At 44.3% G+C, this 27,368-nt stretch overlaps 1 protein-coding gene across 2 annotated transcripts in view; it reads right to left on the reverse strand.

The window, feature by feature from the left end:
* Window positions 1-27,368, reverse strand: part of IL1RAP (interleukin 1 receptor accessory protein) — a 51,561-nt gene that overhangs the window by 14,816 nt on the left and 9,377 nt on the right. For both annotated transcript variants that reach the window (XM_057427307.1, XM_057427308.1), the window contains exons 2-8: window positions 21,071-21,138; window positions 8,147-8,432; window positions 7,209-7,398; window positions 5,243-5,408; window positions 4,205-4,276; window positions 2,953-3,082; window positions 1,818-1,966 (exon numbers count right to left, since the gene is read on the reverse strand). In XM_057427307.1, coding sequence (XP_057283290.1) covers window positions 1,818-1,966; window positions 2,953-3,082; window positions 4,205-4,276; window positions 5,243-5,408; window positions 7,209-7,398; window positions 8,147-8,432; window positions 21,071-21,137 — 1,060 coding nt within the window. In that variant the 5' untranslated portion in view covers window position 21,138. The remainder of the gene's footprint in view (window positions 1-1,817; window positions 1,967-2,952; window positions 3,083-4,204; window positions 4,277-5,242; window positions 5,409-7,208; window positions 7,399-8,146; window positions 8,433-21,070; window positions 21,139-27,368) is intronic.

The following is a 27,368-nucleotide window of genomic DNA, read 5'->3' on the forward strand; positions in this document are numbered from 1 at the left end:
ATGTTGAACAAGACCGGTCCCAACACCAATCCCTGAAGGACACCACACATTACTGGTCTCCAGCTGGACATTGACCACAACTCTTTGCATGCGGCCATCCAGCCAGTTCTTTATCCACTGTGGTGGATAAAGTGGTCCACCTATCAAATTGATATCTCTCCAATTTAGAGACAAGGATGTTGTGTGGGACAGTGTCGAACGCTTTGCACAAGTCCAGATAGATGACATCAACTGCTCTACCCCTGTCCATCAGTTCTGTAGCCCTATCACAGAAGGCCACCAAATTGGTCAGGCAGGATTTCCCCTTAGTGAAGCCATGCTGGCTGTCACCAAGCACCTTGTTGTTTTTCATGTGCCTTAGCATGCCTTCCAAGAGAATCTGCTCCAAGATTTTGTCAGGCATGGAGGTGAGACTGACTAGTCTGTAATTTCCCAGGTCATCCATTTTCCTGTTCTTGTGTATGTATATATATATATATATATATATATATATACAGAATATACTATAATATATACTATATAATATATATAGTTATATACAGAAAATATATACAGTTACTCACTAAAACCTGGAAGACGAGTGCTAAGGGGTTAGGTTCTGGCATGCTTGATGTTCTTGTGTACTGTGGGATGGTCTACAGTGAACTTAGTTTAAGGTTGCCCTGCCAGCAGTGGTTAGGGATTGTTCTTAGATTTTGCTGTAGAACAGAGCAGAAAGGAGGCATGGTGAGTAACCAGGTCTGCTCAGAGCAAACCCACTCGACAGTGGAAGAAGAGAGTACAGATCAGCCCACTAGAAAACAGCATTTAGGCAGTGGTGTATAGAGAAAGAATCTGAAGTTTTTAGATTCACTTCTGCTACATGCATAAACAACATCCCAGATTAATTACATTTGTAGGATGAATACACTGTCAGATGGTTTCAGACTCAGTTGTGTTTGTTCTGTTGTTCCTTGCTAATGATCCAGAAAAGTTTTGTATCAACAGAATGGGACTAAAAAGGAAGAAAGACAGGTACCAAGAAGGAAGAGAAAGATCTCTTTGTAAGCCTTCCCATGTTAATAAGGCAGAGTCAGGGGAAGAAGGTACACAAGGCAGGGCAACATCCCTTATGGGAGAGGGGAGGTTCAACCTACAGCAAGCAAGTATGGAAGCTCTGATGAGGTTGATAAGGAGGTAGAAGTATCCACCTTTATCAGGAAACCTCACATATCTATAGTGAAGACTCAGTTTTTATTACTGAGAAGTGGCCTGGGAAACAGGAACAAAATCTTTGATGAAAGATGTAGGGAAAACCCCACACTGAATCAGTCCACCTGTATCAGTCCATACCATCCATGCTGAGATGACAGTATCTAGACTGGAGCATCATCATGGCAAGGAGTAAAATCAGAGCATCATGGTTAGACAGTCTCACTCCCTGAGCAAAATCAATGGGTGCAGTCTGCCTTCTGGTGTTGTGTCACACAAAACCCTCACACAATCAAGTAACCCAAAATAATTTCAAGTAGCCTGTCCCCACAGATCTGCTTCAATTGTGGTACATGGACGGGATGAAACAGGTCTATCCACCCCTCTCTCTTCCCACGCACTTGACTGCATCAGGGTATATGTGACATGCATCCTTGGCTCCCTGCCTCCAAGAAGCGGTGCAGTATGACAGCAGTAAGACAGCAGCACATACAGAACAGTGTGCTGGGGAAAAAGGCCTCATGGAATTATTTGTTCCCCTGCTGTTTTGCAAGGTAAGGCTCAAGGCAGAACCAATGGCTTTTGAGCATGCCTCATTTCACACCCATGATCTGCATGTATTTTACCTTTCATGCGCACTATGGCCTGGCTGCGGTCCTCGCCTTTGGCATTTCTGGCATAACAAGTATAATTCCGTTTCAAGTCCTCTGGTGTGGCTTTTGCAACTGTTAGAGTCCTTATGATAGTTTTGTCTTCAAAATCTCTAGTAATTTCACTGTAAGAGAAAAACTGGAGCATTACATATGTGAAAGTGCAGCATGTTCTTAGTGACAAACACTCCTTTCCTTCAGGTAACCCAATTCTTTCTTTCAAAAACAAAAACAAACCAAAAAAAACCCCAAAACCACAAACCACCTAAACTGATACTTATGAACTGATACACACTTCAGATTTTAACAGAGCTGGGGCTGTTTCTTTATCTGATTTGCCTTAATATTTATTTTGCCCCTCAATTTTCTCATTGCAGCTGTGTCACGTTGCATTTTAGAGAAAGGAATTTCTTGCTTGCAAAGCAACAAGATCTTGTGAACTCAGGATTTAGAGCCCACATCACATTCCCTGTGCAATCCTGGATGAGTCAGTTTGTGTCTCTCTGCCTGAATTGTTCATCTGCAAGATGGGGATAATAGTATTTACTTTTGCCTTTCTTTTTTCTACATAGGTTTGCAAACCTGTTGGCGCAAAAACTGCCATCCACTTGTAATTCAGCACACAGCAAATGGGATTCTGAACCTCATATGAGTTCTTCATATAAATGAATCCCTATTCCTTCTAATCAATACTATCTATAATACTACATTTCTGTTTTCAGCCTCTGTTTTTTGAAACCTTTTTATAATTAAAGCTATTTGGGAACATTTCTCTAAATAAAATAGTGTCTGCTCCTGTTTTAGCAGTTCCACAATAGCACAAGCTGTTGGCACCACTACCAAGACCTGGACAAGGATGTGAATCGGTAAACAAAGTTCCCTCAAATTCTTCTGTAAGACATGACACTATCCAGGTCTGCAGGCCTCCTCCCTGGAGCTCCTGGCTCATCACGGCACAGTGCAAGCTCAAGGGTTTCTGATTAACAGGGAACTGGGGGACCCCATACTCCCTTGCAAGGGAAAATGGGACCGTCACATGTCTGTGTCCATTCCCCTTGGCAGGACCCAAGAGAGGTTTAGATACAAAAGAAGGCTCACATTACTGTGTTACCTTTGTGTGACTTTTATCTTCGGGTCCGTGATGTCACCTGTGTTTTTCCCATCTATGGTCCACCACACCTCAGTCCGGGATTCCTTCAGGAAGGTGAAGAAGACCTCACAGGACAGAACAAGGTCATCTCCTGGGAAGAAAGGAAAACGGTGTGATATGGCAAAGCAGGAACAGCATCAAGCTGACTTTTGTGGTTTCCAATGGTCCTACCATCCTGAGCTCTGCCTCCCTTTATAGGGGAATGAGGGCAGCATCCACCTTCAGACATCTGATAAATCAACATGTACAGGGTGTTAAACTGTTAAATAAATAGGAGAAAATATTCTGCCTTCTCAAATGTGTTACAAATTCCTTGACAGCACCAAGTGACACATCTGAAGGGAGGTGCTCCATGCCAACCACTTCCTTCGAAAGCCAGGCAGTGTTAATCATCCCCACTGCACATGAGACAGATGCCATAAGGCAAAGGATCCAGCTCCACAAAAACATTTTGGTATGGGAACACTTGTTCAGCCATTTAACTTTACTTCAAGACCATGCCTGGGAGCATGAATATCTTTATGATCACCCCATAAGTGATTTTATCTTACACAATGCTACAGAAGAAGTCTGACCTAAGCAAAAAAAACCTGTGCTTTAAAGTGAAGAGTGCTGTTAACCATCATTGGCACCACATTTATTACAGCAGTGTAACGGGACACTGCTCCAAAGGGAATTGCTCCAAAGAGCTATCAGTATAAACTGATGGGGTGGGGGAAGTGGTGTGGTACCCCATTACACAATGCTGTGAGGCCAGCAAAAGGAGAGCTGTCATTAGTTGGGAAGTAATTGCCGAAGAGGGAGAGGAGATGAGCAAGATGTGGCCAGGATGCTGGAGCCACTGTGGGACTGAATGAGGGAGGATTGGAGCAAAGTACATCCAGGGACAGGGCTCAGAAATGCTCCTACAGGAATTTCTTTAAGCAGCTGAGGATCCCCATTTCATCCACCTCCAAAGCTGCAGTCCTGCATCTCCATGGCTGTTTATTTATTCTTGCAAAAAGAAACTTTTAAAGCTTTCCTATTCTGGCACCGAGAACTGGCACACCACCCTGTCTGTCAGGCATCTCTGTGGCAGTTCATGTGCCCTGCAAAGCAAAAGCACTGGGGATGCAGGGGAAGGACAGAGCTTCTGTGCCTGGCTGGGTCTTCCCATCCTGTCCCAGCAGGCAGGCTGCCAGAACAGCAGAAGGCAGCAAGCATTGTAATTTACCTGCTTCCAGTTCGTAGACAACTTTCTCATTTGGAGAGACAAATTGTGGTGGCAAAGCCTTGTTTGGAGATCCTGCAGGAGAGAACAGAGAGCCCTCCATGGGGAATCGGACTTCATGAGAACCTGGTGTCCTTGCAGCCTCACTCATGACGGCTTTGCACCCCACTCCACATGCTCCAATTCAGCCTGTGATATCATCCTGCTGCAGAGTTCTGTGCAAAGAGAAATCTAATCCTAGTCCCCAGACTTGGCCAGACCCAGATTTTGAGGCTCCACCAAATTTTAGGTAAGTCTATATACAAGTTTTTGTGCCTTTGACATCAGAAGAGCTCCATAACCGTCTCATCTCCCATAAGGCACAACCTGTATTGGTTTCTTTTTACTGGTGCTTCTGAAAAACAGAATAAATTCATCACTTCCTGTTGCAAGTATTTAATTCAGCTATTAAAGGAGCAGTTGCCATGGGACTCAGCAGGTGCTCTACTGTTCCCTAGGTTTTTAAATTCTGTCTACAATTCCCTGGCAGGTTGGCTGAGCCCTTGTGCCTGGGATATGTCTGTCTAGACACTGGGCTGGGTAACTGGAGCCCTGCCTGGCCAATTTACAATCTCGGCCGCAGCACATAAAGCTTGGGGATTCCAAGAAAACCAAGGCAAGGTGGCTATAATGGGACAATCTCACAAATAATGATAAGAAAAGGGCACTGGAGACAAAAACTGAGCAAAAATGCCTGGGTTACGCATTCATATGCCAGCAGAGGGTACCCCTGGCCATCTCATGGGCTGTGTCTCACCAGCCTAAGCCTGGTCACAAGCTGTGTCTCTTGGGGCTTTAGACATGGTGGTGGGTAGGACCTCCAATGCAACATGCTATGGGCAGTAACACAAGGCTGACCCCAACAAGAAAAATATACCAGGTCAGTTGGGTAATGCAGATTGAGCACAACTACAAATGGATCCTGTGACAGATTCTTCCAGCTGTTTTCACCACTTCTGCAGTTATCCACCTGCATTTTACACATTATAAAAACATTCTTACCCACCACCTTCATGTTTATGGTTCTGGTGAGATTATAGGTTCTTCCGTGGTCTTTGAATGTCACAATACAAGTGTAATTCCCTCTATACACACTGCGGACAATGCCGATGACAAGCCTTGTCCCTTGAGGGTATCGCTCATAGAAGCCATCCACCAAGTTGCAGTTCTGGAGTCAGATAGAAAAATACTTGAGTTTTGGGATCCAAAAGTAAATATATTGGCTTAAACACTACTACAAAGATATTTTTTAAACTATGAATATGATACTTGGGATTGTGTTGTAGGTCAGACCTAAATACTTAGGCATGTTGGAATACAAACTGGTATTCACCTTGAAAATGAGGTGAAGAAACAGATGACCCTAATAGTTTTATCCTACCTCAAATACAGACAATTTTATAAAAGACAGATCTCTGATTCAGAAGTACATTTGCAGTCAAGGTGAGCACCTCAGCAGAATGAAAGTAAGAAGAGAGTGGAAGAAAATGATGATGCATTCACAAATGGATACTAAGACTAAAGGACATGTCCCCTGTTGATGTCAGTCTTTCGGGACTAATCAAGCTACCCTGACTGACTTTAGCTGAGGATGAGGCCCCAAAATTGGCAACTGGCAAATGAGAATCTGTAGCACCAAAACTTTAATAACTCTTCTCTTTCTGTCAGGTGAGGCAGGAAACCTCTGCCAAATACCAAGCTAGAGATCTCTTTTCAGAAGGGATTACGTAGATGACATCTTGATTGTCGTAAAACCCAAAGATGTGCATATTTTATAAGAGATTATTTCTGAATGGTACATTTCTAAATCAGATACATCCTAATGGTGCAGTTTAAGACAGGGGTCATATACCATTTTTAATGATTTTTATTAGGCATGGGATGACTTGCTGCCTGAAAAATTACTTCCTTGGGGCTTTTTGTTTCATCCTGCTAATTGACTGCTGAGATGTGAATTTCACTGAATGGGACAAGTAAAGGATTTCAACTATTGGAGTGAAACTGCTCCACTTGGATACAAAAGGAACTTTTTCTTGAAAGGTTTTAGAATTGTTTTTATTCTTTTGGGGTGGTTGGAGTTTTTTGTTTGGTTGGTTTGTTGTGTTTTGTTGTTGTTTTTGTTTGTTCGGCATTTTATCTGTTTTTTGTGTGTGTGTGTTTTGTTGGTTTGTTTTTTTTTCTAATCAGAAGATATACTTGTTGTCAACATCCTTTATAATTAAATCCACTCATAAAGAACCTTCTATCTAGAATTCCAGAAGCTCTTTAAAAGTGGATAGAGAATTGAGACCCATAACCCTCTGGTTGCACATCCCCTGAGAATTCTTATTCTCTCTTGACCAAAGGCATCCACCTAGAGAAAAATGCTGAAATCAAAATTTAATAACATTGAGCAGTGATTCTTTAGGCAAGAGTCTGAGGATGACTGGAGACAGCCTAATTACCAGAGCAGTACGGAGGGTGGGCCAGGAATGTCTCAATCTTCAGAAAAGAGGTTTGCTGAATTGTGTCAAATAGGCACTTATGGTCCTTGCAGCAGCCTGATGTACAAACTTCATTTCCTGACCTTGGAGATTTTGAAATTTTGGAAAGAATGCGATTTTCACTAGTTTTGTGTTTTTACAAAAGTGGGAATATGAATCACAGTGTCCTTTACAGGGATAGCCACTGGCTCATACAACAGGTTAGATATACTGCCCACAGCTGAACTGAGGTATCTAAATTCCTGCTATTCTCCACTTATTCATGCTGGTCAAAAAGGTTTCAGTGATAGCTCTCAACTCCCATCCAAGAGCAGTTTTACTCTTGAACTCAATAGAAAAAAAAAAAGTTCTTAAAATTACAAAGCTTCATTAACAGCTTTGTCACTGTGGAGGCTCTAAAACTTAGCTCTATAATCCTCATGACAGCCATTGCTTTTTCAGATATAACTCTGCATTCCCCAACTGACCAAATAAGTCTTTCTTACCAAGTACCACTTGACAGTTGGTGTTACACTAGTGGGGTAAAACCCATCGATGTCTGGACATATGATCTCATTGGTATGCTCCAAGTAGAACATCTCCTCAATGGGTTTTATTGAATGGCTCACACAAGAGTTTTGGTCTTTCGGAACAACCTCCAAGGGAAATGCAACTTTGCTGCAGTAGGTTGTATTTCTAAGGACAGAGGAGAATAGGGCTGATGATCAGCTAAAACTTGTTTATTCCTATAGCAGTTCAATGAACTAAAAATCACATCTGCAATAATGAGCATCATAGTGCTGATACGGTATATACAACTTCAGTTGACTCATTTATATATGGGAAAAAACGCCATCAGAGATGGCCACACAGCTCAGAAAAGCCTATAAAGATGACTAAGAAGCAACATCCACTCCCCTACTGGTAAAGCAGATAATAAGGTCAAAGACACAATGAACAAGAGACAACGTGACGAAGATCAAAAAGAGCTCTTATGCTCAGTTGCATAGCAGATGCTATGTTCGTCTTGTACCACACTTAGAGACACTTAATTTCCTAGAAGTCTGAACCTCATAAATCTTAGCCAAATTAGCATGCAGTCAAAACATTACCCCTGCATCTGAAGCTATTTTTACTCTAGACATACAGATCACTTCTTAATGGTGAGTGCCTGTGGAATTTGCCATGAGCTCAGCAATAATATTTTCACGGACACTTGCAGCTAGCAAGGAGAGGCATGCTCATTAGTGTTTGCAAAGCTCCAAGCATTATTACAAAGTAAATTGGCTCAACACTGAGCGGTCTCATAATTGTAACATTCTTTCCCCATTAATGCTTTTGTAAATGGTCTTCTCCCTGTAGAAAGATCTGGTGCTAACAGCATAATTTTCCTGCTTCCTTCAGTTACACTGGAGACTTATAGAAGCTGCACCATACAACCTACCTGAGCATGCATGTATAATTCCCAGTGTCATTGAGAAGAGCAGGCCAGAACCAAAGGGTGTCTTTCTCCTTACTTATGTGATTGTCTGGGAGACGAAAATTAATGGGCTCCTCCAGATCCCGGTCCTGTGCAATCCTGTACCAGATCAGGGTTAAGCCTGCAGAATGGGCTGTGCTGTAGTTGTACTTTAAGAAGGTCTCAAAAAGTGGGCATTTGATCTTGGCAGGTTCCCCTTCATAAATCTGGATCTGCTTCATGGTGTCCACACCCCAGTCATCACAGCGTTCTGCAGCCAGAAAGAAAAAGGTAACTTAGCCTGCAAGTCTGAAGGAGAAAATAAGTTCTGCTCTCCACAGCCCTTGGTCCTGTCTCCATTAAAATCAGAGGAAAAAATGTAGTTTTCAGTGGAAGCAAACTATAGTTTTATAAAGGAGGGCAAGAATTCTATATCCATTTCTAGAGAACCTGCAAACTTCTGCTTTCATTTGTATACCTTTTACATTTCTTCTAAGCTATTTATCTCCCATTAGGACAATAGGATATGATATTCCTCACAACACCAGGCTTCCTAGAGAGCTCCAAGAAAATTCAACCCTCAAATCTTGTGTGGGAAGATAAAATTTGGATGAAAACACTGCTAGAGGTGCATGTGCATCCCCACACAGTGACAAGAAAGATAGAGGTGTCTAAATAAGAGATAAAAAAAGAAAACCAAAGCAAACATCAATCCTCCCTTAGAGCTACAGACTATTGACACTGCAAGAAGCAGCTGGACTGTGGGTTTTGGGAAGTGAGGACCGTCTTTGCTGTGATGGATTCATGTGTCGCCTGTGCAGAGGCATAATAACACAAAGAGCACAAGCAGTAATAATTGACACAGAGTGACTGTTTGCAGTGAAGTTGGGGAAGGAAGGCTGAGGGGCAGAACAGACAGTATGGAAGAAGTGGCAGCAGCAGCAGGTTCTCTTGGGGATCCCTGGGCAGCTCCCAGGCACAATTCCCAAGTACAGTCAACAGGCGCAGTGTGACTCACAGCACACCCAGGCTGACACAGAAACTGAGCTGTGTGGAAAAACCTATGTGGTGCCTTGTGCTTTCTTTTTTATTATTATTATTTTTTTCTTGTCATTAGTGAATAGTTTCAGTACAAAGAGCACAGTTGAAACCTTCCTTCCGAGTGCTCCTTTCCACTCCATTCCTCCTACCATCAAAATGCCTAGTCATGAAGGGACTTGGTGCAAGCAAAACATGGTACCAGCATGTCAGCAAATGTAAGAGCAACCTGCATTTCCAGTGCCAGCTGAGACACACAGAGAAGCCACTGTCACTGCATCTCCTGTCTCCCCACACTGACAAGGCAGAGTGTGGCACAGCACGCTTCCCAGCACATCTCTTGTAGCTGCTGAGAGGCATTAGCTAGGGCAGCCTGATGTCCAAGAGCCCAAAATGGGTTGAACAGGAGAAGAATATACTGCCTGCAGCAGTGCCCAGGAGCAGTGTCTCAGCATATCACAGCACACCAGAGATGATACTGCAAAGCCTCTCCAGCCTGCAGATATTAAAACACTCAGACAGAGAGGAAAAACAGGATACAGTATGTTCTTTGAGCCCTATTCTTCTGACCTGACTTCACAGGCCCAAAGCAGGATTTCTGGCATTTTATCTTTCTTAAATAGACAGTGGGATGTAGCTTGGCCCTGAACTCATACTTAATTAGAAAAAGCAAAGAAGTAAACCTTTGAGAAAATGGGCCCACAGCACTTAAAGGCAGCAATGCTAAATCCTGTGGTTCAGCAATACTCAGTCGCACTGAGGAGGAATCTGAACTGTTAAGAATAAAAAGGTTTTCTGGTGGATTTACACATAAATGCAAACACAAACTGCACTGCTCCTCCTGTGCTATGCCAAACACCCATATGAGAGTGCTACTTCTGGAGAAAGAGAATGAACTGGGTTAGGAAGAGGTAGTGAAGCTACACAGAGTACAAGTATTTGCTAGCGGGAACCCCAAATCTAAATGACTGGAGAATGTCATCACTTGTCATCTAAGAAACACACAGATCCTTCTTTCAAGACTGCATCATCCAGTACAGTTGCTATTACAGCCAGCACCAAGACTCGTTTTGAAAGACCAAAATACTACTGGAAGCTTTGCACCATGGGAAGGTGCATAGATACCAGTCAGCACCATGGTCAAGGCCCACTGGGACAAGTATACTGCTGTAGGCTGGTGGGGTCAAGTTACCGGCATGGTCAAATTCCCATGGAGGGGTAAATGAGACAAATGAGCCTACCAGACACTACTTGCTATTTGCATGATAAAACATGGATTATTATTCATGACGGGTGGGGGCATTATTATTTTTTTATTTTTTTTAATGAAGAAAGGTTTTTCCTCTGGAAGAGCAGACCTGGTACTGTGAATCAGGACATCTGGGTTCTCTTCCCACCACCTGACTTTTCAGTCTCCTCTTGGGCTGCATAAAGGTGAACTGTCTTTATTACTTCAAATGGCAGGACTGAAGATGAAGAAAATTCTTCTGTAATAAAACACTGCAGTACTGAAATTCTTGGAGTCAAGATCAATTAAATTTGCCATCATAAACAGCTCTTGCATTTTGCAACAGCTCATAAATCAACACTAAAACTACTTACCCGTTCTACCTGAATGAGTTACTGAAAATAAATAAAACTTTTTTTTTTTTTTCTTCCTAGATTAACCAAAAGCAATGTACAGATTTTGTCTTCTTGACCAGGGAAGAGATAACTGCTACTGTTTTTTTCACTATCTGTACATGGAGATTTTGTACCAGAGCTGGCTAATTCACCTGCCTTCAGGAACACTGTCACATTGAACAGCTAGTGCTAAGGTTCCCTATGTACAACATGTCTTGGGGTGCTGCGTGCTCTGAGCTGAACCCCAAACACAGCACATAACCATGCTGTGTAATGAGCAGCTACGCTGCAGGAGAAGCCATGCAGCTTGAGATCACAGGCTGTGCTTGCCACCCTGCTGGCAAAGACTCCTCTAGGCTTCCAGGGCAAAGCCAGCCCAGCATGGCTTCGAGGGCTCAAGGATCAAAGCCACAACCCATTGCTCACAGCAGAGACTACAGAAATGCCACAGGCCTGAGTGAGACCTCCTTTATGCATAAAACACTGAGGACAGAAGTTGTGGCACTTCACACAACTTCCCTCCTCCCCATGCCATGGCGGTGTCTCATGCATGAGATAGGTGGTCTCTGCCTGACACAGAATGTGAGGGAACTTCAGGACAATACTCACACACACCTTTGTGAGCCTCTTCCTCCTTGGCTGTGATGTGGCTCTTGTCCCTGTGCCCTTTCAATGCAGACCCCAGCAGCTAGATCAAGCCCAGACAGCCAGCTGCACTCCCCATGTGTGTGTAAAGCAGAAGGGATACTCACATTATTATTGCTATAACTTTATTTGCATCCAACAGCTCCCTGCAACATTTTTGTGTTATTTCCAGTGTTTTAACCTTTACTAGATATTCAGAGCCTATTTGCTGCTAACAGCAGCATGCAACTACTTGGACATCAGTCTGAACTGGAGATAACCTGAAAAAGCGGCATGACTTCACAGTGAACCTCACTGGCATAAAGCAACTCCCACTATAAAAGAAAAAGTACACACGTATCTTGATATATCGTGACTCCAGCAACAGTATTTGAGGAAGCATCGCAGAAAGAAGATTTAAGGACCTAGTTCTAATTGTGAGAAACAGTGGTAATTTTGCTGTGTCCATTTGCAGCAAGTCACACTTGTTTTCACTGGCTAAGCCTAGGACGTGAGTTTCTTCTCTTGAAATGTTTCCTGCACAAAACAGCTGCTGGAGTTTAGAGCAGCTTCTGAATAAATTGAGTGGAATCAGTATTCATGCTCTGACTTCAGAGGTTCAGCAATAAATGGAAACCACCAAAGAGATGAGGAGCTATATGCAACTCCATTGTCCCTTCCATGCTACAGCAAAAGGAACAACACACACAACCAAAGTATACAATAAAAATCTCTAAAAATCCACCATTCCACAAATGCATCTTCCTAGAAATGCTTCTGCAAAACACTTTGAAATAATCCATCTTTTTCTCATAACAAAGGAGGCGCACTGTAAATGCCTCAATTGACCCCTCTTACTGCTACTCTGTAATCACACAGCAAGGCAATCTGCGACCCATAATACCTACCCATGACTGACAATGCAGGAAAAAGGCAAGAAACAGTCTTGTTTCTAGAGCCCTGCTTAGGAAAAGGGATTATACATGCTGGTGAGAGGCTGCATGGTAGAAGGAAGCACCCACCTCCAGCACTGGAAGAGAAAGCACAGATGGAAAGGTCAGGGTAAGGATGCCCATCTTGATTTCGTGTGCCTTGAGATAAAGATATGAGCGGGCTGCTGCCCTATTTCTCCTCCTTGGTGAACACTGGGAACTAAGTGGAGTGGCAAAGTCAACTCCAAATGTCTTCAGTGCTTGGACTGTATGTTGCAATCTGTTCACAGGGATATTTTCTACTGATACAAGGCACAGAAACATCTTCTGTTATACAAACAGGTCTCTTATTTCTGAATCTGGTGCTGCAATGCCCTTAAACACCAGGTACCCCAAACCAGACTCCTCAGAAGCCAAAGCAAGCTGAAAAAAGTGGCTTCCCTAGATGCAAAGTAGAAAATTAAATGAAAGGAAAGAATAAAATAGCTATGTGGTTGCCATGGTTTAAACCAAACCAGACAACTCGTTCACTCACTTCCCCCCCCCTTCTTGCCCTCCCCCTACTCCCAGAGGGACAGAGAGGAGAGTCAAAAAGAATGCAACTCCCACGGGTTGAGATAAGAACAGTTTAGTAACTAAGGTATAACACAAATCACTACTGCTACCACCAATAATAATAATGATAAAGGAAATAACAAGGGAAGAGAATACAACACCTCACCACCAGACAACCAATAACTCGCCCCCCCCCAGCCTGACCAAGCACCGACCCATACCTCCTCCAACCCCGCAGTCTACCAGCCCTTCTGCCTAACTCCCAGTTACATCCTGGGCATGACGTGCTGTGGTATGGAATACCTCTTTGGCTAGCTTGGGTCAGGTGTCCTGTCTCTGCTTCCTCCCGGCTTTCCCTCCTCCCTGGCAGAGCATGAGGCTCACAAAGTCCTTGGCCAAACCAAAACATCCTTGTTATCAGCTCTGTTCCCAGGCCGAAAGTCAAAACACTGCACTGCACCAGCTACCAAGGAGGAGAAAAATGACTACTACTGCTGAACCCAGGACAGTGGTGCAGTTGCATAAAGGTGAAACCAGGCATTTCTGGAAACCTTTCCAAACCTTTCACTTCTTGCACTGATTTATGCCCTTTTGAAAAGAGCTCTGAATACACACATCTGTAATGCTCCTGAGATGCATCTGCAACACCCATTACAAACACCCACACAGCCAAAACAGAGATTAGATTGGTGCAATTATTTGCATTTTTCAAGAAGAGACAAACTGCTTCAACCATGGATCAAAAAAGAAAACTAGAGTAAGGCCACATCAAGAAATGCCATTCCATTTTGTCAACAGTTTGGCATTTCTACATAGCTATTTTAAATAACGCCATTTAAAAGAAAAATAATAATAATATCTCAAGTACCAGAACTCTACCAGCTCCGCATTGCCTCCAGCCCTTCCCTCCCCTGAGGCTACAAACAAAGGTTTCCCCTAGTTGAAATTTCTGTGAAGAAATAATGAAAAGTCATCCTTAGGAGAAGCCATCTGTCATGCTGGCACAAATTATCCCACCATTTGCAAATTGATGTGCCCTTCTCTATTGCCTCTAAATTTGGGAGGGGACCTGCCTTGCACACAGGCTGAGACCATGCAGACACAGGAGGACACAAAACCACCAATGCTGCAACTCAACCCTGAATGCTGGTTGAACGACATGGCAGACCCCTCTTCCCCATCCACTTTCAGCAGCAACATCAGATGGGGTTGCACAATCTCAACAGCTTCCTACTTTCTTCGGCCACCCCTGCTGCATTATCTTAAAGCAAAGCTGGTATGAGTCAGCCTCCACTCAGGGAGTGCAGACAGGCCAGTGGTTAGCTTGATGCAAGAATCGGCATCAATAAAGCAGAAAAAGCTGGTCACGCAAAGTGATTAAGTGAGAATTAATCATTACTACCTTAAAAAAAATTCCCCCCACTGTCTTTCAAGATCACAGCAGTCAGTGAGAAGGAAGCAGAGGAAGCCAGGCTGAATAGAGGAGTTGCACTGAGCATGGGAGGTACCAGCAGCCACACACAGATTCCCATTAATACCAGTTCCAGGAGCACCCACTCTTCCACTGTTTGTGCTGTCACATATGCACCTTGCACAAGACCACCCTGTGCTGTGAGGCTGTGTACTTTACTCAGCAGAGCAGGGCAGTGGTTCCCATGAAGTCTGTATCCCATCTGACTGTACAATACAGCAAAGGGAACATAGCATGGAATGAAACAAATGAGAACATCTTTCCTGAACTGGGAGAAGAGGCACAGATGCAAATGCACTGAAATTGGTGCAAATGACAGAGAACTTGGGTTAGCCCTAGCCAAGATAAGCTAGCTCTCACTATTTGCTATCTCTACAGCAGCAACAGTGGTCAGAGAATGCCTAAAAACTGGTTGTAGCCCATTGCTGTCTTGGAGGCTCAGTCTGGAAGCTGCATGAACTCTGCAGGAATTTATAATCTTACTTCCAATGGAAATACATCAAAAAAACCCTGTCCTACCCTCATTGCTTTCCTCCCAATACAGCAAGTAAATTGAAGTGGTCCTGGGACAAACCTCCCTGTGACCAGCTCTGACATACAGCACACAGCCCAGTCCTATTCACGTGGCTCTGCTACAATGGCACTGGCAATGCGGTTTCACGCTTCTCCCAAGTCTCACCATATTCATCCTGTGTTGACACTGAGCTGTGATGCTTCCATGGAGGAGACCCACTAGTTACTGTACCTGAGGATGAAGTGTCTGTCTCACTCTCTTCAACTACTTTTGTCATTTAAATAGATAGAACAGCCAAGAAAGGAATAAGGAAAAGGGCTTTCTGTTGCAGAACAGCTCATCATTTCCAGAAGCATTTACACACTGTGGTTGTGTAAGTTCAGATAATAAAAAGTCTAGTTTAAACAGGTGAGATGGTCTGCCTCTCTGCCAAATTCACAAAAAACAAGCTGACTGTGTAAACTTCTGTTGACTTCAGAAGCAGCAGCCAAGGCAAAACATCCAAAAACGATGACTCTGTAATGGAACCCATGTCTCCTGACTCCAAGTTTCATTATCTAATCGAGCACAGCCTGTAACATGGGAAAGGGTTTTTTAAAACTCCACAGTGAGCTCCATGCCTTCACTCTTTATCTGTGTGTAAAACTGTTTACTGTATGTGGCACAGAGCATTTTGGTACCCTCCAGCAACTGGGCCAAAAAAAAAAAGTTATCTGTTTTTCTCTATCAAGCTTGACATGTTTGCCTGGAGGTTGTTTGGGTTTTTTAGTTTTTTTTTTGTTTGTTTTGTTTTTGGTTTTTTTGTTAAATTGAGATCAAAACAAAAAAGGTAGGGATAAAAACTGCTTCAAAGCCTGAAGGAGAAAAGGAGCAAGTAGCTGCTTTCTACCCCACTTCACCGAGGAAACTGCTGCATAAAGCAAAGCAGAGCAGCACAGGAGGAAGAGAGAGAGGGACAGAAAACAGAACAGCCTATTGCAAAATCATCTGTAGGAGAGGCAGCACGAAAAGGAGGTTCATCTGACTAGCACCAGCGCAGACCTGTTCTCAAGCTGGCAGGGCCTCTTCTGTGTGTCTAAGATATCACACTGGGACTTGAAAAGGTCCAGACTCAACTCTTGGCTCTGCCACAGGCTTGCTTAGTTAAAGCCATGCAGACCAGTTATTGTACTTAGCCAGGGTCTCTGTTGCCTGCTTTAAAATACAGTCAACAATTCTGCACTGCCCACCACAAGCATCCACAGGGATGTCTGCATACAAAAAAAAAAAAACAAAAAAAGCCACAAACAAACAAACAACAACAACAACAAAAAAAAACACCAAAAAAAGCCAACCAAAACCCCAAACAAACACACAAACAAAAAAATACCCCAAGCACTGCAGCATTGTTGGATGAAGGCAGGAACTGAAAAAATAGAACAAGCAGTAAAATGCCCCATAAGGGTCTACAAGCCTGTAAGCCTGGCAGCAATCACTTGTATGCAATAAAACATACGAGACTTGAGCACACGACTGTGCAGCAGCAGGTGCAGCAATGAGACGTGATGGATAAGGAAGGTAGGAGACACACCTCCAGTGTCCCCTGACCCCCTATTTGATACACACAGAGGAGCAAAAGTGACCATCCAATAGCACATCAACAACATACTCAAAATGAGCTGCTTTCCTCCACATGTTTCTACACTTCAGTACAGTTGGGTCACATCATATTGACACCTGCTCAAAACTCACCTCTCACAACCTATTTCCTCAGCTGACAAGAAGCAGACATGAGGTGTTATCACCTTAGTGGGCACAATTCTGGCTGGCACAGAGGGACACTGGTGGCTGCGGTTACACATCTGCACCCAGGCCAACTCTGCTCTGCTGGTTTTATCGCTATCTGCTTCAGGGTTACAAGCCTTTCAGCACCCTCAGTGTTGAGTAACTTCATGCCCACAAGCACCATAAACTTCTGCAACCACAGTAACTTACAGGGTAAGGATGGCTATGAAATCATGTCCTAAACTAGGGCCTGAGATTGGAAGAGTAGGAGAAAGTCAGGAAATCCCAGAAGATGATGGGGGAGGGATTTAGTCTTTTCAGAAAACAATAATGCAGTTTAATCTATTTTTCTTTCCACTTTACACACTAAAATAAGCTTCTCAGCTTCTGGAGCTGTCACAAATCATAAGGAAAATAAGGCCACTGGAACCCCATCAGTAGAATAAGAGCTATACAGTAATAATCTTGAGGAGGTGTGCAGTGCTTTCCATCTTCAAAGTGTTTTACAGACAGTACTTTTTTAATCTGCAAATTTCCCCTGGCCATAAGCAAATGCTCTGCCTCTCTGCTAAGCACAAGACACGCAGCTCAGATCAGCACTTGGGGGTGCTGGCAGTAGCTCTGACCTCCAGAGCCAGACTTCAGTTTCTGACTCACTGCAGTCACTTCGTAGCTCCAGCCACCACCTGAATCCAGAAGCACTGGTGACATCCAGCACTCTGGAGCTGACTTCAAGGGGGACAACAGCAGTATCTGAAAGCCTCTGGTACAGGGGAGTGTAAGAGACATTCTCACAATCCAGCAAACAACAGCAAAGCCTGAAATAAAATCCCCAGGACAGAGGCTCCTGGGGGCCTTGCCATGCTGGGGCGTCACTCTGGGCAGAAGCTGGCCCCAGTCCCAGGCTCATCATACCACACAGCCTGTCTGATAGCCCTCAAGGGAGCTGTCAGAGGAGTTTCCTATGCAAACATGATGCTGCCTCCCACCAAAGGGCTATTTATGCGCAGCAGTTACCTGTTCACACTAGGTGGGTCCTTCAGATAATCAGCATGAGGCTGCTCCTCCTCTCCTGGCAGCAATATCTTTCTGCTTTTCTAACTCCCTAAGACAGTACTCTTCCCAGCACTCACCCTTCAAAAGCTGGAAGCTCTTACACAAAGAGAGAGCAGCCTGATTAGCAGAAAGGGAAAAATGAAACAAGGTGCACAACTACAGCTACATCTTCTATGTAAGTCAGTATCTAACATAGGCCAGCTTTATTTGGAAACAAGAAGATAACATTACGTTTGTGTTTTGGTGGGTTTTTTTTTGTCTAACTGGTTTTTAGTCTCTTTTGAGCCACTGTATATTTATATTACCTCAGCAGTGCCAATGAAATCATTTTAAGACCAAAACTGGATCTATCAGGCCTTGCTATCCTTCAATGGGTATCAGAACAGCTGGGTTGATTAAGCATCCTACAACACAAGTGCAGAGACCTAGGCTTTATTTTCCATCTTAAGGATGGCTTAGCTGAAGGAAGGAAAGCAGAAGACCCCAAGTATCATTGCAAACAAACTCCCAAAGGTCACAAGAAAGGCATTCAAACCCAGTACCTGCATATCACGTATACTCTCAAGACCAGAAAAGATTTGGCCTTGCATAAAACAGGAGTGAGTAGCAGACTCTGGCACAAATTCATTCTCAAGTCTCTTACTCTACACTACTCAGACCACATTTCTTTCCTCTTCCAGCTTGTGGCTCCCTTGCAGCAAATGACTTTCTTTCAGCACCAGCCTCCATAGACAGCAGAGCCCAAAGACCAGATGTTTACAACCACAGTGCTGTTGGCAAAATCTGCAGGGGGCAAATAAAGTTTGCAGATTTGTCTCTTCAGTAAGAAGAAATAGGGTGAAGTGCAATGCTGGACCTTTCTGACACACTGCCAGGGAGATTGTCATACTGGCTGAACTGGACGGAAAGGCCATCTGCATTAGAGCCGGAGCAGTGCTGGTGTTTTATAGCTGGATTTTATCGAGTGTTGGCTCCTCATCCCCTCTGTAAACTCTGAGAGCTTGGGATTCAGCCAAGCCAGTACCCCTGGCTTGGGTGGTCCCTGGTCAGTGTTGCTGATCATGCTGCTGCCCTGGGAAGGGCTGCAGGGGCAGGCAGGAAAAGGGACAGCAAACCATGACAGGTCTCGTGCCTCTGGCTCCAGTCTTCCCCAGTCCCCTGCCAGCCTGGGCTGAAGACAGAATTGGTCCTGACAATACAGCATTAGATGTCTCTAATAGCAAATCACAGAAAAAGACACAGCTGAAATGACAAATCCCTACCAAGTTACACATCTTAACTATCCCAGGAGCCAGGTTCCCTAGTGAGAGCTCCGCATACCCATTGCCTCACACATTGTCAGGAGATCACTGTGGCAGCTACAGACTGTGTACATTCACTCCAAATAACCTCTGTTGTGTTTCCTCCACCTTCACTCCCTGCTCCAAGAAGAAAAAGCAAGTTACGTTACAGGTGCTGTAACATTATCAGAGCATGTCCAGTCTCCCACACAGCTCTGTATTTACAACTTTGTAAGGGTGAAACAAGCTGCAGTTGCATTTTGGTACCAGTCTCAGGAAACCCTGCAGTGTAACAGAGGGCTGCACAGACGGTTGCCTCTCCATCCAAGTACAAACTAGCCATCCAAGTCTGTCATGAATAACAAAAGACATTTTGACAGTCCAAAGTGGTTTATGATGTCCATGGAACAAAAAAGGAGCTCTGAACTGAAAAGTGAGTCTGTTGCCTGTAGACCTGCAGAAATGAAATACATACACTAGAGTGGATTTGCAGAAGAAATGTACTTTAACTCACCAAATGTCCCATGTGCCGCACTTTGACACTTACATTCTTGGGGCACTCTAGAAGGGCTCTAACCATAGAGAAGAACTCCCCTAAAGGATATTTTAAAAGCATTAAATACCTCACAGAAATGCATGGAGGGTTCTGCCTGATCAGCTGGCACAAGCCAGTGTGACCCAACCACCAGAGTTCCCTTTTCACAGCTCCCAGCTGACACACTCAGCTTTCAGAGTTGCTCTAACATTTCCCAGGCAATCCTGATTCAATTGCACCTACCTCCCATTTCTGAAGAAGTCCAAGATGACTGAAAGTGGGGTGTTGTAACGCTGCCTCAGCAGGAGGAGGATATTGCGTTGGTGGAGAGCGGAACAGCACATCCAGAGATACATGCAAAGCAGGGATTTTCCCAGTGATTAATGGCAAGAACTCCTACTACCTAGGGCTTAGTGAAGGAGACCTGGTCTTTGCTGCTTCCCCATTGTTCATCATTTCCACCAGGCCGCTTTCAGACGGGATGGGACATCCCCTACTGAACGCTACAGCCTACTGTGAATGCCTTGGGCATTCCACAGCCCTTGGGCATTCTGCAGCCCTTGGGCAACACAAGGAGAAAAGACTCCCAGGCTTGAGCCTCTGCAATGAGTCCTGCACTGAGATGAACCTTGCTGAAGTGCATGTTGTGAATCTGGCCCAAATATTCAGTGTGGTCCAAGAGATAATGATACAAGAGCTGTTCATCTGCTCAGGGTATTAAAACTGCTTGTTTGCCAGCACTGCAGAGGGGCAAAGGCTCATGGGGGAGCTTGTCAATCCCCTGCACAACCCTTATTTCGACATTTCCCCTTATAAAGCCTGTGTCTGTTCTTTCCTCCCTCCCCCTTTCCACTTGCCTCCTGTAAATCATGCTGTCTCTTTCCACCCCCAAATAGGAAGTCCAGAGCAGAGACGTGCACAATCTGCCTCTTTACAAGAGCTGGGCTGAACGTGTGCCAGAGGAGCTGCAAGCATGACAACATATTTCCTGTCAGGAAAGTGACTCAGTGAGATGGGTATGAGAGCTCGCCTTATGAGAAGTTCCTCTCTCCCCTTGCATGGCTGAGGCATGAGTCAGAATCAAGAGCTGGAATCTCAGTCCCCTCCAGATCCAAGCAGGAATAGCAGAGTTCAGGTTCAAGCCGCGGTCCTATTTGCAACTCAGTGACAAAGCAGCACCACCTGCTAAGCCCTGGTTTCACCCCTCACAGAAGGGGAATAACAACACTGACCAAGTGGGCAGCTTGAATTTGCAAAGTACTTTTAGGTTGAGGAGGTACTTACTGCTACTTGGTAACGTACCCATTTACACCATGCTTATATAGGTGAGCATTATACAAAACCCACACAGAATTAACATCATGTTCATGCATTCTGCTGAAGTGTTTTATACATGAACATTTCATCCAGGAATATTTTAAATGCTAAAATATCACTGTAGCCAGTTTTCTTTCTCTGGCCTCAGACCAGCTCTTCCCATGATAAGTGAGCAGACCCATTGCATGCCAGGTCCTTACCAGAACCGCTGCCAAAGGTGACCATCCACAGCCAGAGCACAACCAGCATGACACTGACCATCTTCATCCTGCTGAGACAAAGTACACAGCGTCAAATAACCAGAACCTCTATTATTTCATCACTGCAGACAGCTTTTTAATTTTGAGTTTATCTGTTTATTCCTCCACCCAGTAATCCTTTAATTCTTGTATGTTCTTTTTGTATTTCATTAATATTCCTTAAGAACAGCGTCTGTATGGCAGAGTCACTCTGCCTGCAGGCAGCTGCATGCACTCTACAGTCCTGGCAGGCAGTGGCTCCAAAAAGAACAAGTTAATTGACTTAAGTCACTGGAATAGCCTATATATCCATGAGCACAAGGAGTAAGGTAGATACTTGCAGGCTAGAAATCCCAAGCTTTTACTTCCAAAACACCAAGGTCCTTTGCCAAGACCTCATTCTGCTGGTTTCTGAGAAGGAGTGCAGAAAGTATGCACAATGGCAAATGGCAGGGCAGCTGAAGAACATTTGCACTGAACACATATCTGACAGTTCAGCATGACAACCATGCTGGTACAGTCTGAATTTACAACGTCTGCTGCTGGTGACCTGCTGCCAGAGTCCTGACTGCTTCACCCCATACCTGCAGGCAGGACACGGCTCTTTCCAGGCAAACCCTCCTTCAAACAGCCACCTTACAGTAGTAAACTATCGCCAGATTTGTACGCTTTTTGGAAATGATCTGAATAAAAGTTTGTGCTTTCAAAGTGGCACTGATAGACAAACAACAATCCCAGACTTCCCTATGCTGACTACAGAGCACAGCTTTCTGAAATTCAGGATAAATGAACACTGCCAGAGTTTTACTCGCCATCCACTCTGGTACCTGGCATTCAGCTCTCACAGCCATTCACACACTGGAATTAAATTTTCCTGTGTTTCTAGATTTTCCAGGATGCAACTTATAAGCCAGTAGTCATGAAAGCTGACATTTACTAGATGGTGTCATTAATGGGGTGAAGGTTGCATTTCATATTCCTGGATGCTGTCAGAGATGGGAGAAGAGATGGTTAAAAGGCTGAACTCCATTAAAGCACCTTAGCTCTGACAGGCAGATGCAGTAACAAGCATGGTGATACTGTCAGGAGTGCACTCATGATGCTGCTATACAGACTCATGAGGGAATCTGCTCCACCAGGATGAGCTAAAATGGTGGGGAAAGAAGTAACAGAGCTCTCTTAATCATGTCCCTTATAAACCTGCCCATAACATATGCATTACATAGAAGGGCTTTGAGCATAAGCAGAGAGCACCTAAAATTGCAGAGATTAACAAGAATGGGAGATGTGAACTGCACTACTCAAAATCCCGCAGCGGATATTGAATCCTTCCTTTTCAATGCTTGCTTCTGAAAGGCCTTTGTATGATGCTTTCCCTCTGCTGGGCTCATCTCAAAGAGACAAAGGAAACCCGGAGCAAGCCTGTTCTTCTTTGCACAGGCCACACAAAGGGCTGCAGACTGCCGCAGAAGCCATCAGCCTTCAGAAATGGGCAAGAAACTAGGAAGAACACGAGTTTTCTTTCTGGGCTCCAGCTGAAAGGGCTGCTTGTCTCCTACCTCCTTCATCCAAACCAAAGTGCCAGCTGCTAACCAAACCTTTCTCTATTGCTATCTACAACCAGCTCTCAATATCACTGAAGAAGACTTCATAGGGAGGTAATAAAATTTGTTTGGTTTAGTACTCCTACACTCTGAAAATGCTGAAGATAGTTCTTTATGCCATCAGATTGGGTAGAGAGAACCAACACGCTACACTTTGGGTAAGAATTTAGGAACTTTTGAGAATTCAAATGCTAGAAGAGAAGGAGCGTAAGCATAAAAATCTGTCATGGGTCCCTCTCCATTTGTCATTAGATAAATGCACAGTATGTCCTAACTCGCCCTTATTTTCCAGTGATTCTCTCCTGCATTTTGCACAAATAGGAGTGAATTCAGCCCTGAAGCAAGCAGGAACAACTACTGACTTTGGATGAGTTTCTCTTGATTAGAGCAAGGCCATTTACATGGCCCCAGGCCAAAATAAACTACTATGCTTTACCCTGCGATACATGAACTCTGCAGTCAGCTAATATTTACAGCCATTAACTATGCTCATAGGAATATGCTTCTCTCAACTGTCTCAAAGAGCCACCAGGCTTCTCTTCCCACAAGGAAGGTATCCTAAAGTTCCATGCTTTGCCTGCTAGTAGGAATATTCTTGTTCCATGCTTTGCCTGCTAGGAATATTCTTGTTTCTTGCTCTACCCAGCTATAAAATCAAAAGCTCTAAACAGTGTGATTCACTTCTGGTTCATTCCAGGCTCCCCAGAGATGTTTCCAGTGGAGCTAGGCAGGCACAGAGCCTGTCAGGTTACAGCAATTTCTCTGCTATAGGAATGGGACTCAGCTGACCACAGCTATACAAAATAAAAGGGGCCATGGAAGGCATGCTGCACAGAGTCAAGGGCTGGTCAAGGGGAGCCACCACAACCTCCTGGATGCCCTGACCATGCCAATATTTGCCAGGCAAGGTGAAGGAAGAGGATTTTCCCCTTGGGTAAAGAAATTGTGAGGTTGTACACACAATGAAGAAGATAAAGGGGACTGTAAGGCAGGATGGCTCCTGCAGGATGACTTCTGCATCCAGCTTTGTTCCTGTAGCACATGGTTATTCAAAAAACAAATCAATTACTTCCACAAGATCTGATGGTTTGTACTACTAACACAGCAGGGGGACCAATTCTTATGCACTAGTGCTGCTGCTACTAGGAAGCTTTGCTTTAAATGGCCCAAAAATCTGTGCTATATCCCCCAAAAGAAAGGTCTTTCCACAGAAGCCCTGTGGTCACATAATGTCATCATTTCTCCCAAGGAAGATTATGTGATTCTGCCAGTGACACCAGGTAAAGAGCATTGCATCCATTCAGCCACAGAGAGGTGGGGTGGGTTTTGCAATGCATGTAAGAACCTGATGCCACAAGACTACAGCCCACCCCAGTCTTGCCAGGAACAGAAGTTTTCTCAACCTTTTCCAGCAACCTGCTTCTTTGTCTGGGACATCAGAAAGCATTTTGTCTGTATATAATGCAATTCCAGTGGTGTCTGATTAACTTCCTGCACAAGTGAGTATCACTGCACTGAAACTCGAGTACCCCTAGCTGCAACCAAAGAGACTGCAAACCCCAATCTGCACTGGAGTGTTTCACACAGCTGCATCCACACAAAAAGGTCACAGACCTCACCTCTAGTACACAAGCAAATGAAATAAAAAGTAAACGCTAAAGGGAACCAGGAATAAAATCAAAGAGCAGAGGAGCATAACAGCTCAGAAATCCCACCATGTCTAAAAAGCAGGCAATCAGAGCAGCCAGAAGGCTGTGAGTGCTCCAATACATCCTCAGCACTCCAGAAACTTCTCACAAGACTAGTACGCTCCGAAGTGTTCTTAATGTCTCCATAAATTAACATTCCAACAATAATTCATAGAGCAGTTAGGGAAAACAATCCATCACTGGTGTTGTGCTGTTGCTAGAATTTTTTTAAGGAACTTATTTGAAATGGTTTTTGTTGTTAGTTTGGTGGTGGGGTTTTTTAGTGGTTATTTTTGGTTGGTTGGGTGGGTTTTTTGGGGGGGGGGAGGGTGTTGCTTTTTTGTTTGCTATCTTTTTCCTCAGATCAGAAATTCTTTCCTTTTCATTTCTGAGCATTTTATGCTTCAAACTTTCACCTTCTGTATATTGGGCAGCGAAGAAAAGCAGGGTGGAGGGAAACACAGCCATGGAAGTGTCTCATGCTCTTAAAAGCAGAGGCTGTGGAAAGGTTTGGGCTTTCATTTGATACTGGCCAGAAGTGGCCTTTATGTCAGAAAAGGTCATGAGCATTTTCATAAAAAAACATCTTTTAATAAGACACCCATCCCAAGCAGACCTAGGCAAGGAATTGTTCACTCCTGCCTTTAGCAGCATGGACCCCACAAAGCCTACGCACTTTCCAAGCAATTATAAAAACCAAGACAGATGCCAAATAAATAAGGAGGAGAGCTGCACTCAAAGTAACTCCTGTACACCTATTCTCAAAGTCACGGTACCAATTCTAGAGAACACAGCCGCATTTTCCAAGAAAATGCCTTTGTCCCTCCTAACCGCCAGCACCTAGGGAGAGCTGACAGGTTTTTTGCTTTTCAGTGAGAAGTCATGCTACAGCATGTAGAACAAAAGCCCCCTTCAAAACCTTGCCAGTAAGTACTCTGGCTGAAAGAACATTTAAAATAAAGCAGTTTCAGAAAGAGGAAAAAAATAACATCAGCCAGAGCTGGGTTTACATATAATTTTCTTTACGTAATTCTGTACCAAGCCCTCTGAGTCAAAAGCATTCAAGAGCACAGGACTGGCCTCAGGAAAAAGATGCAGACACAGGAAGGTTAGCAGAAACCTTAGCTTAAGAAATGCTTTGCTTCAATGCTGCATTGAAGGGCACTGAACAGAGCTGAAGGGCTGTAGAACAAGGCTGGTGTTCAGGAGAGGAGCACAGCTTCTCTACTCCCATACTGCTGCATGCCCATGAGCCCTGGGTTCCTGCATCATCACACAGCAGCACTGGAGAAAGCTGCTCTGCGAGTTTGCTGGGTTTTATTAAGGAGAAAATGCATGTACAGTCCAAGTAAATTCAAAGAATCCAAAAGGCAGACAAAGAGCAGCCTGCAAAAGTAGCTGCAGAAAAGTAATAGCAAAAACACTAATGGGAAGTGGGAAAAGGCCCTTCAGCCCTCCAGGAAACACTTTTGCTTTTCAGTATGTGCAGGAGTAATTCAGACAAAAGAAGGAATTACTGTAGCATAAACCATCTTGGTGGCACTTGGCCAGGATTTGCGCAGCATCTCTCTGACCTGCCTCTCCTCCAGAGGCTGTGTGGGTACCATGTGGCACTGCTTTTCACTGCAGCCTCAGCATTTCCACTTGCATCCCTGCCTGGAGCAGGGCCACTCCTGCTTTGAGCTGGCCAGTCCTGCAGACAGCCCTCCTGAGCAACACAGCGTTACACCAAAATCCCTGGAGACAGGGTAGAAAGGCAGGCGAGAAGTTTCAGCAGTCCAGCCTTTTCCCCCTAGGAGGAATTAGCACATTCATTAAAGATTTCCTTCCCAGGCAGCTTCCAGGAACAGAATGGGGTGGAAACCAATGACAATTTGATGATGAATGTCATAAGCAGCTCAGAGCACTTTCGTTGCCGTAGTGCACACTATGCCACGCTCACCACTTCAAACGCAGACATGCTGACCAAACAAGAGTCCCCAGCGCTGTCCTTGTTAAAACACTCGCATCTCTCCTAAGAGCAGGGAGCCCAATTTCTCTTGGCAGCAGCTTCATAACAGCCAGGCACATTTCATCAGGAATCAGCCAGGGCTGAAGCCTGGCCTGTAATCAGGGATATCACAGGAGCCATGAATGCCACGCAGTCAGCGCATCTAATGGAGACACAACCAAGGCACAAACCTGCAAGATGGATGGTCAGTCCTACTTTTGCCAGGGTGACTGCACTCATCAGGCTGTCTCATGCCCAATGACAGGAGGCCGAAAAGCTTTTGATCTGAAGCATCTCTATTATAAAAGTAATTTCTATAATCAGATTCAAAGGAAACATTTACATTTGAGCAAACTGAAACTTTTTCGCCATTTAGAATCACAGCATCTATTAAACACTTTCTTTTGTAGGGGGTGGAAATAACTAGTGGGAGTCAGATGGAGTCATCATTTAACACAAAGCACCTTCTGTCTTAATTTGCCAGAGCTTCCTTCTCCAGGCCACCATCACACAGGACCTGAAAGCGCTGGCTCCTAGCACTGGGGAGCTACAGCACTGGCATCCTTTTCGCTCAACAGATTTAACACTAACAATCAGAATTTAGAAGAAGCAGCTATTTTTTGCCCCTATCAAGAGAAAAGCAAAAAGCACCATATAGACATGTGGAAAGAAGAGGACGGGGGAGCTTGAAAATATATCTGAAGAAAGTCAGTATTCCCCCTCCTTCCCTTTGCAGTTCTCCTGCAGTCTTCTCGGGGCTTGGCAAAGCAGAAATGCTACAGATCTTGCACACTGCTCTGCTGGAGCCCAGTGTACTGCTGATTATACTCTGGCAGCTGTTTAGCAGGCAGAACATGCTGCATTTCATGCATTTAAAATACACTACCTCAATAATCTGTCACCTCTCCAAAATATATGCACACCTGGACAAGACAAATAAACCACTGGGACTGCCACCAAGAGATCTGTGAAGTGGG

The sequence above is a fragment of the Pezoporus wallicus genome, unplaced genomic scaffold (genome assembly GCF_028554395.1).
Source record: "Pezoporus wallicus isolate ANWC-B61680 ecotype Strahan unplaced genomic scaffold, APGP_CSIRO_Pwel_v1 scaffold_7107, whole genome shotgun sequence".
NCBI classification, from domain to species: domain Eukaryota; kingdom Metazoa; phylum Chordata; class Aves; order Psittaciformes; family Psittacidae; genus Pezoporus; species Pezoporus wallicus.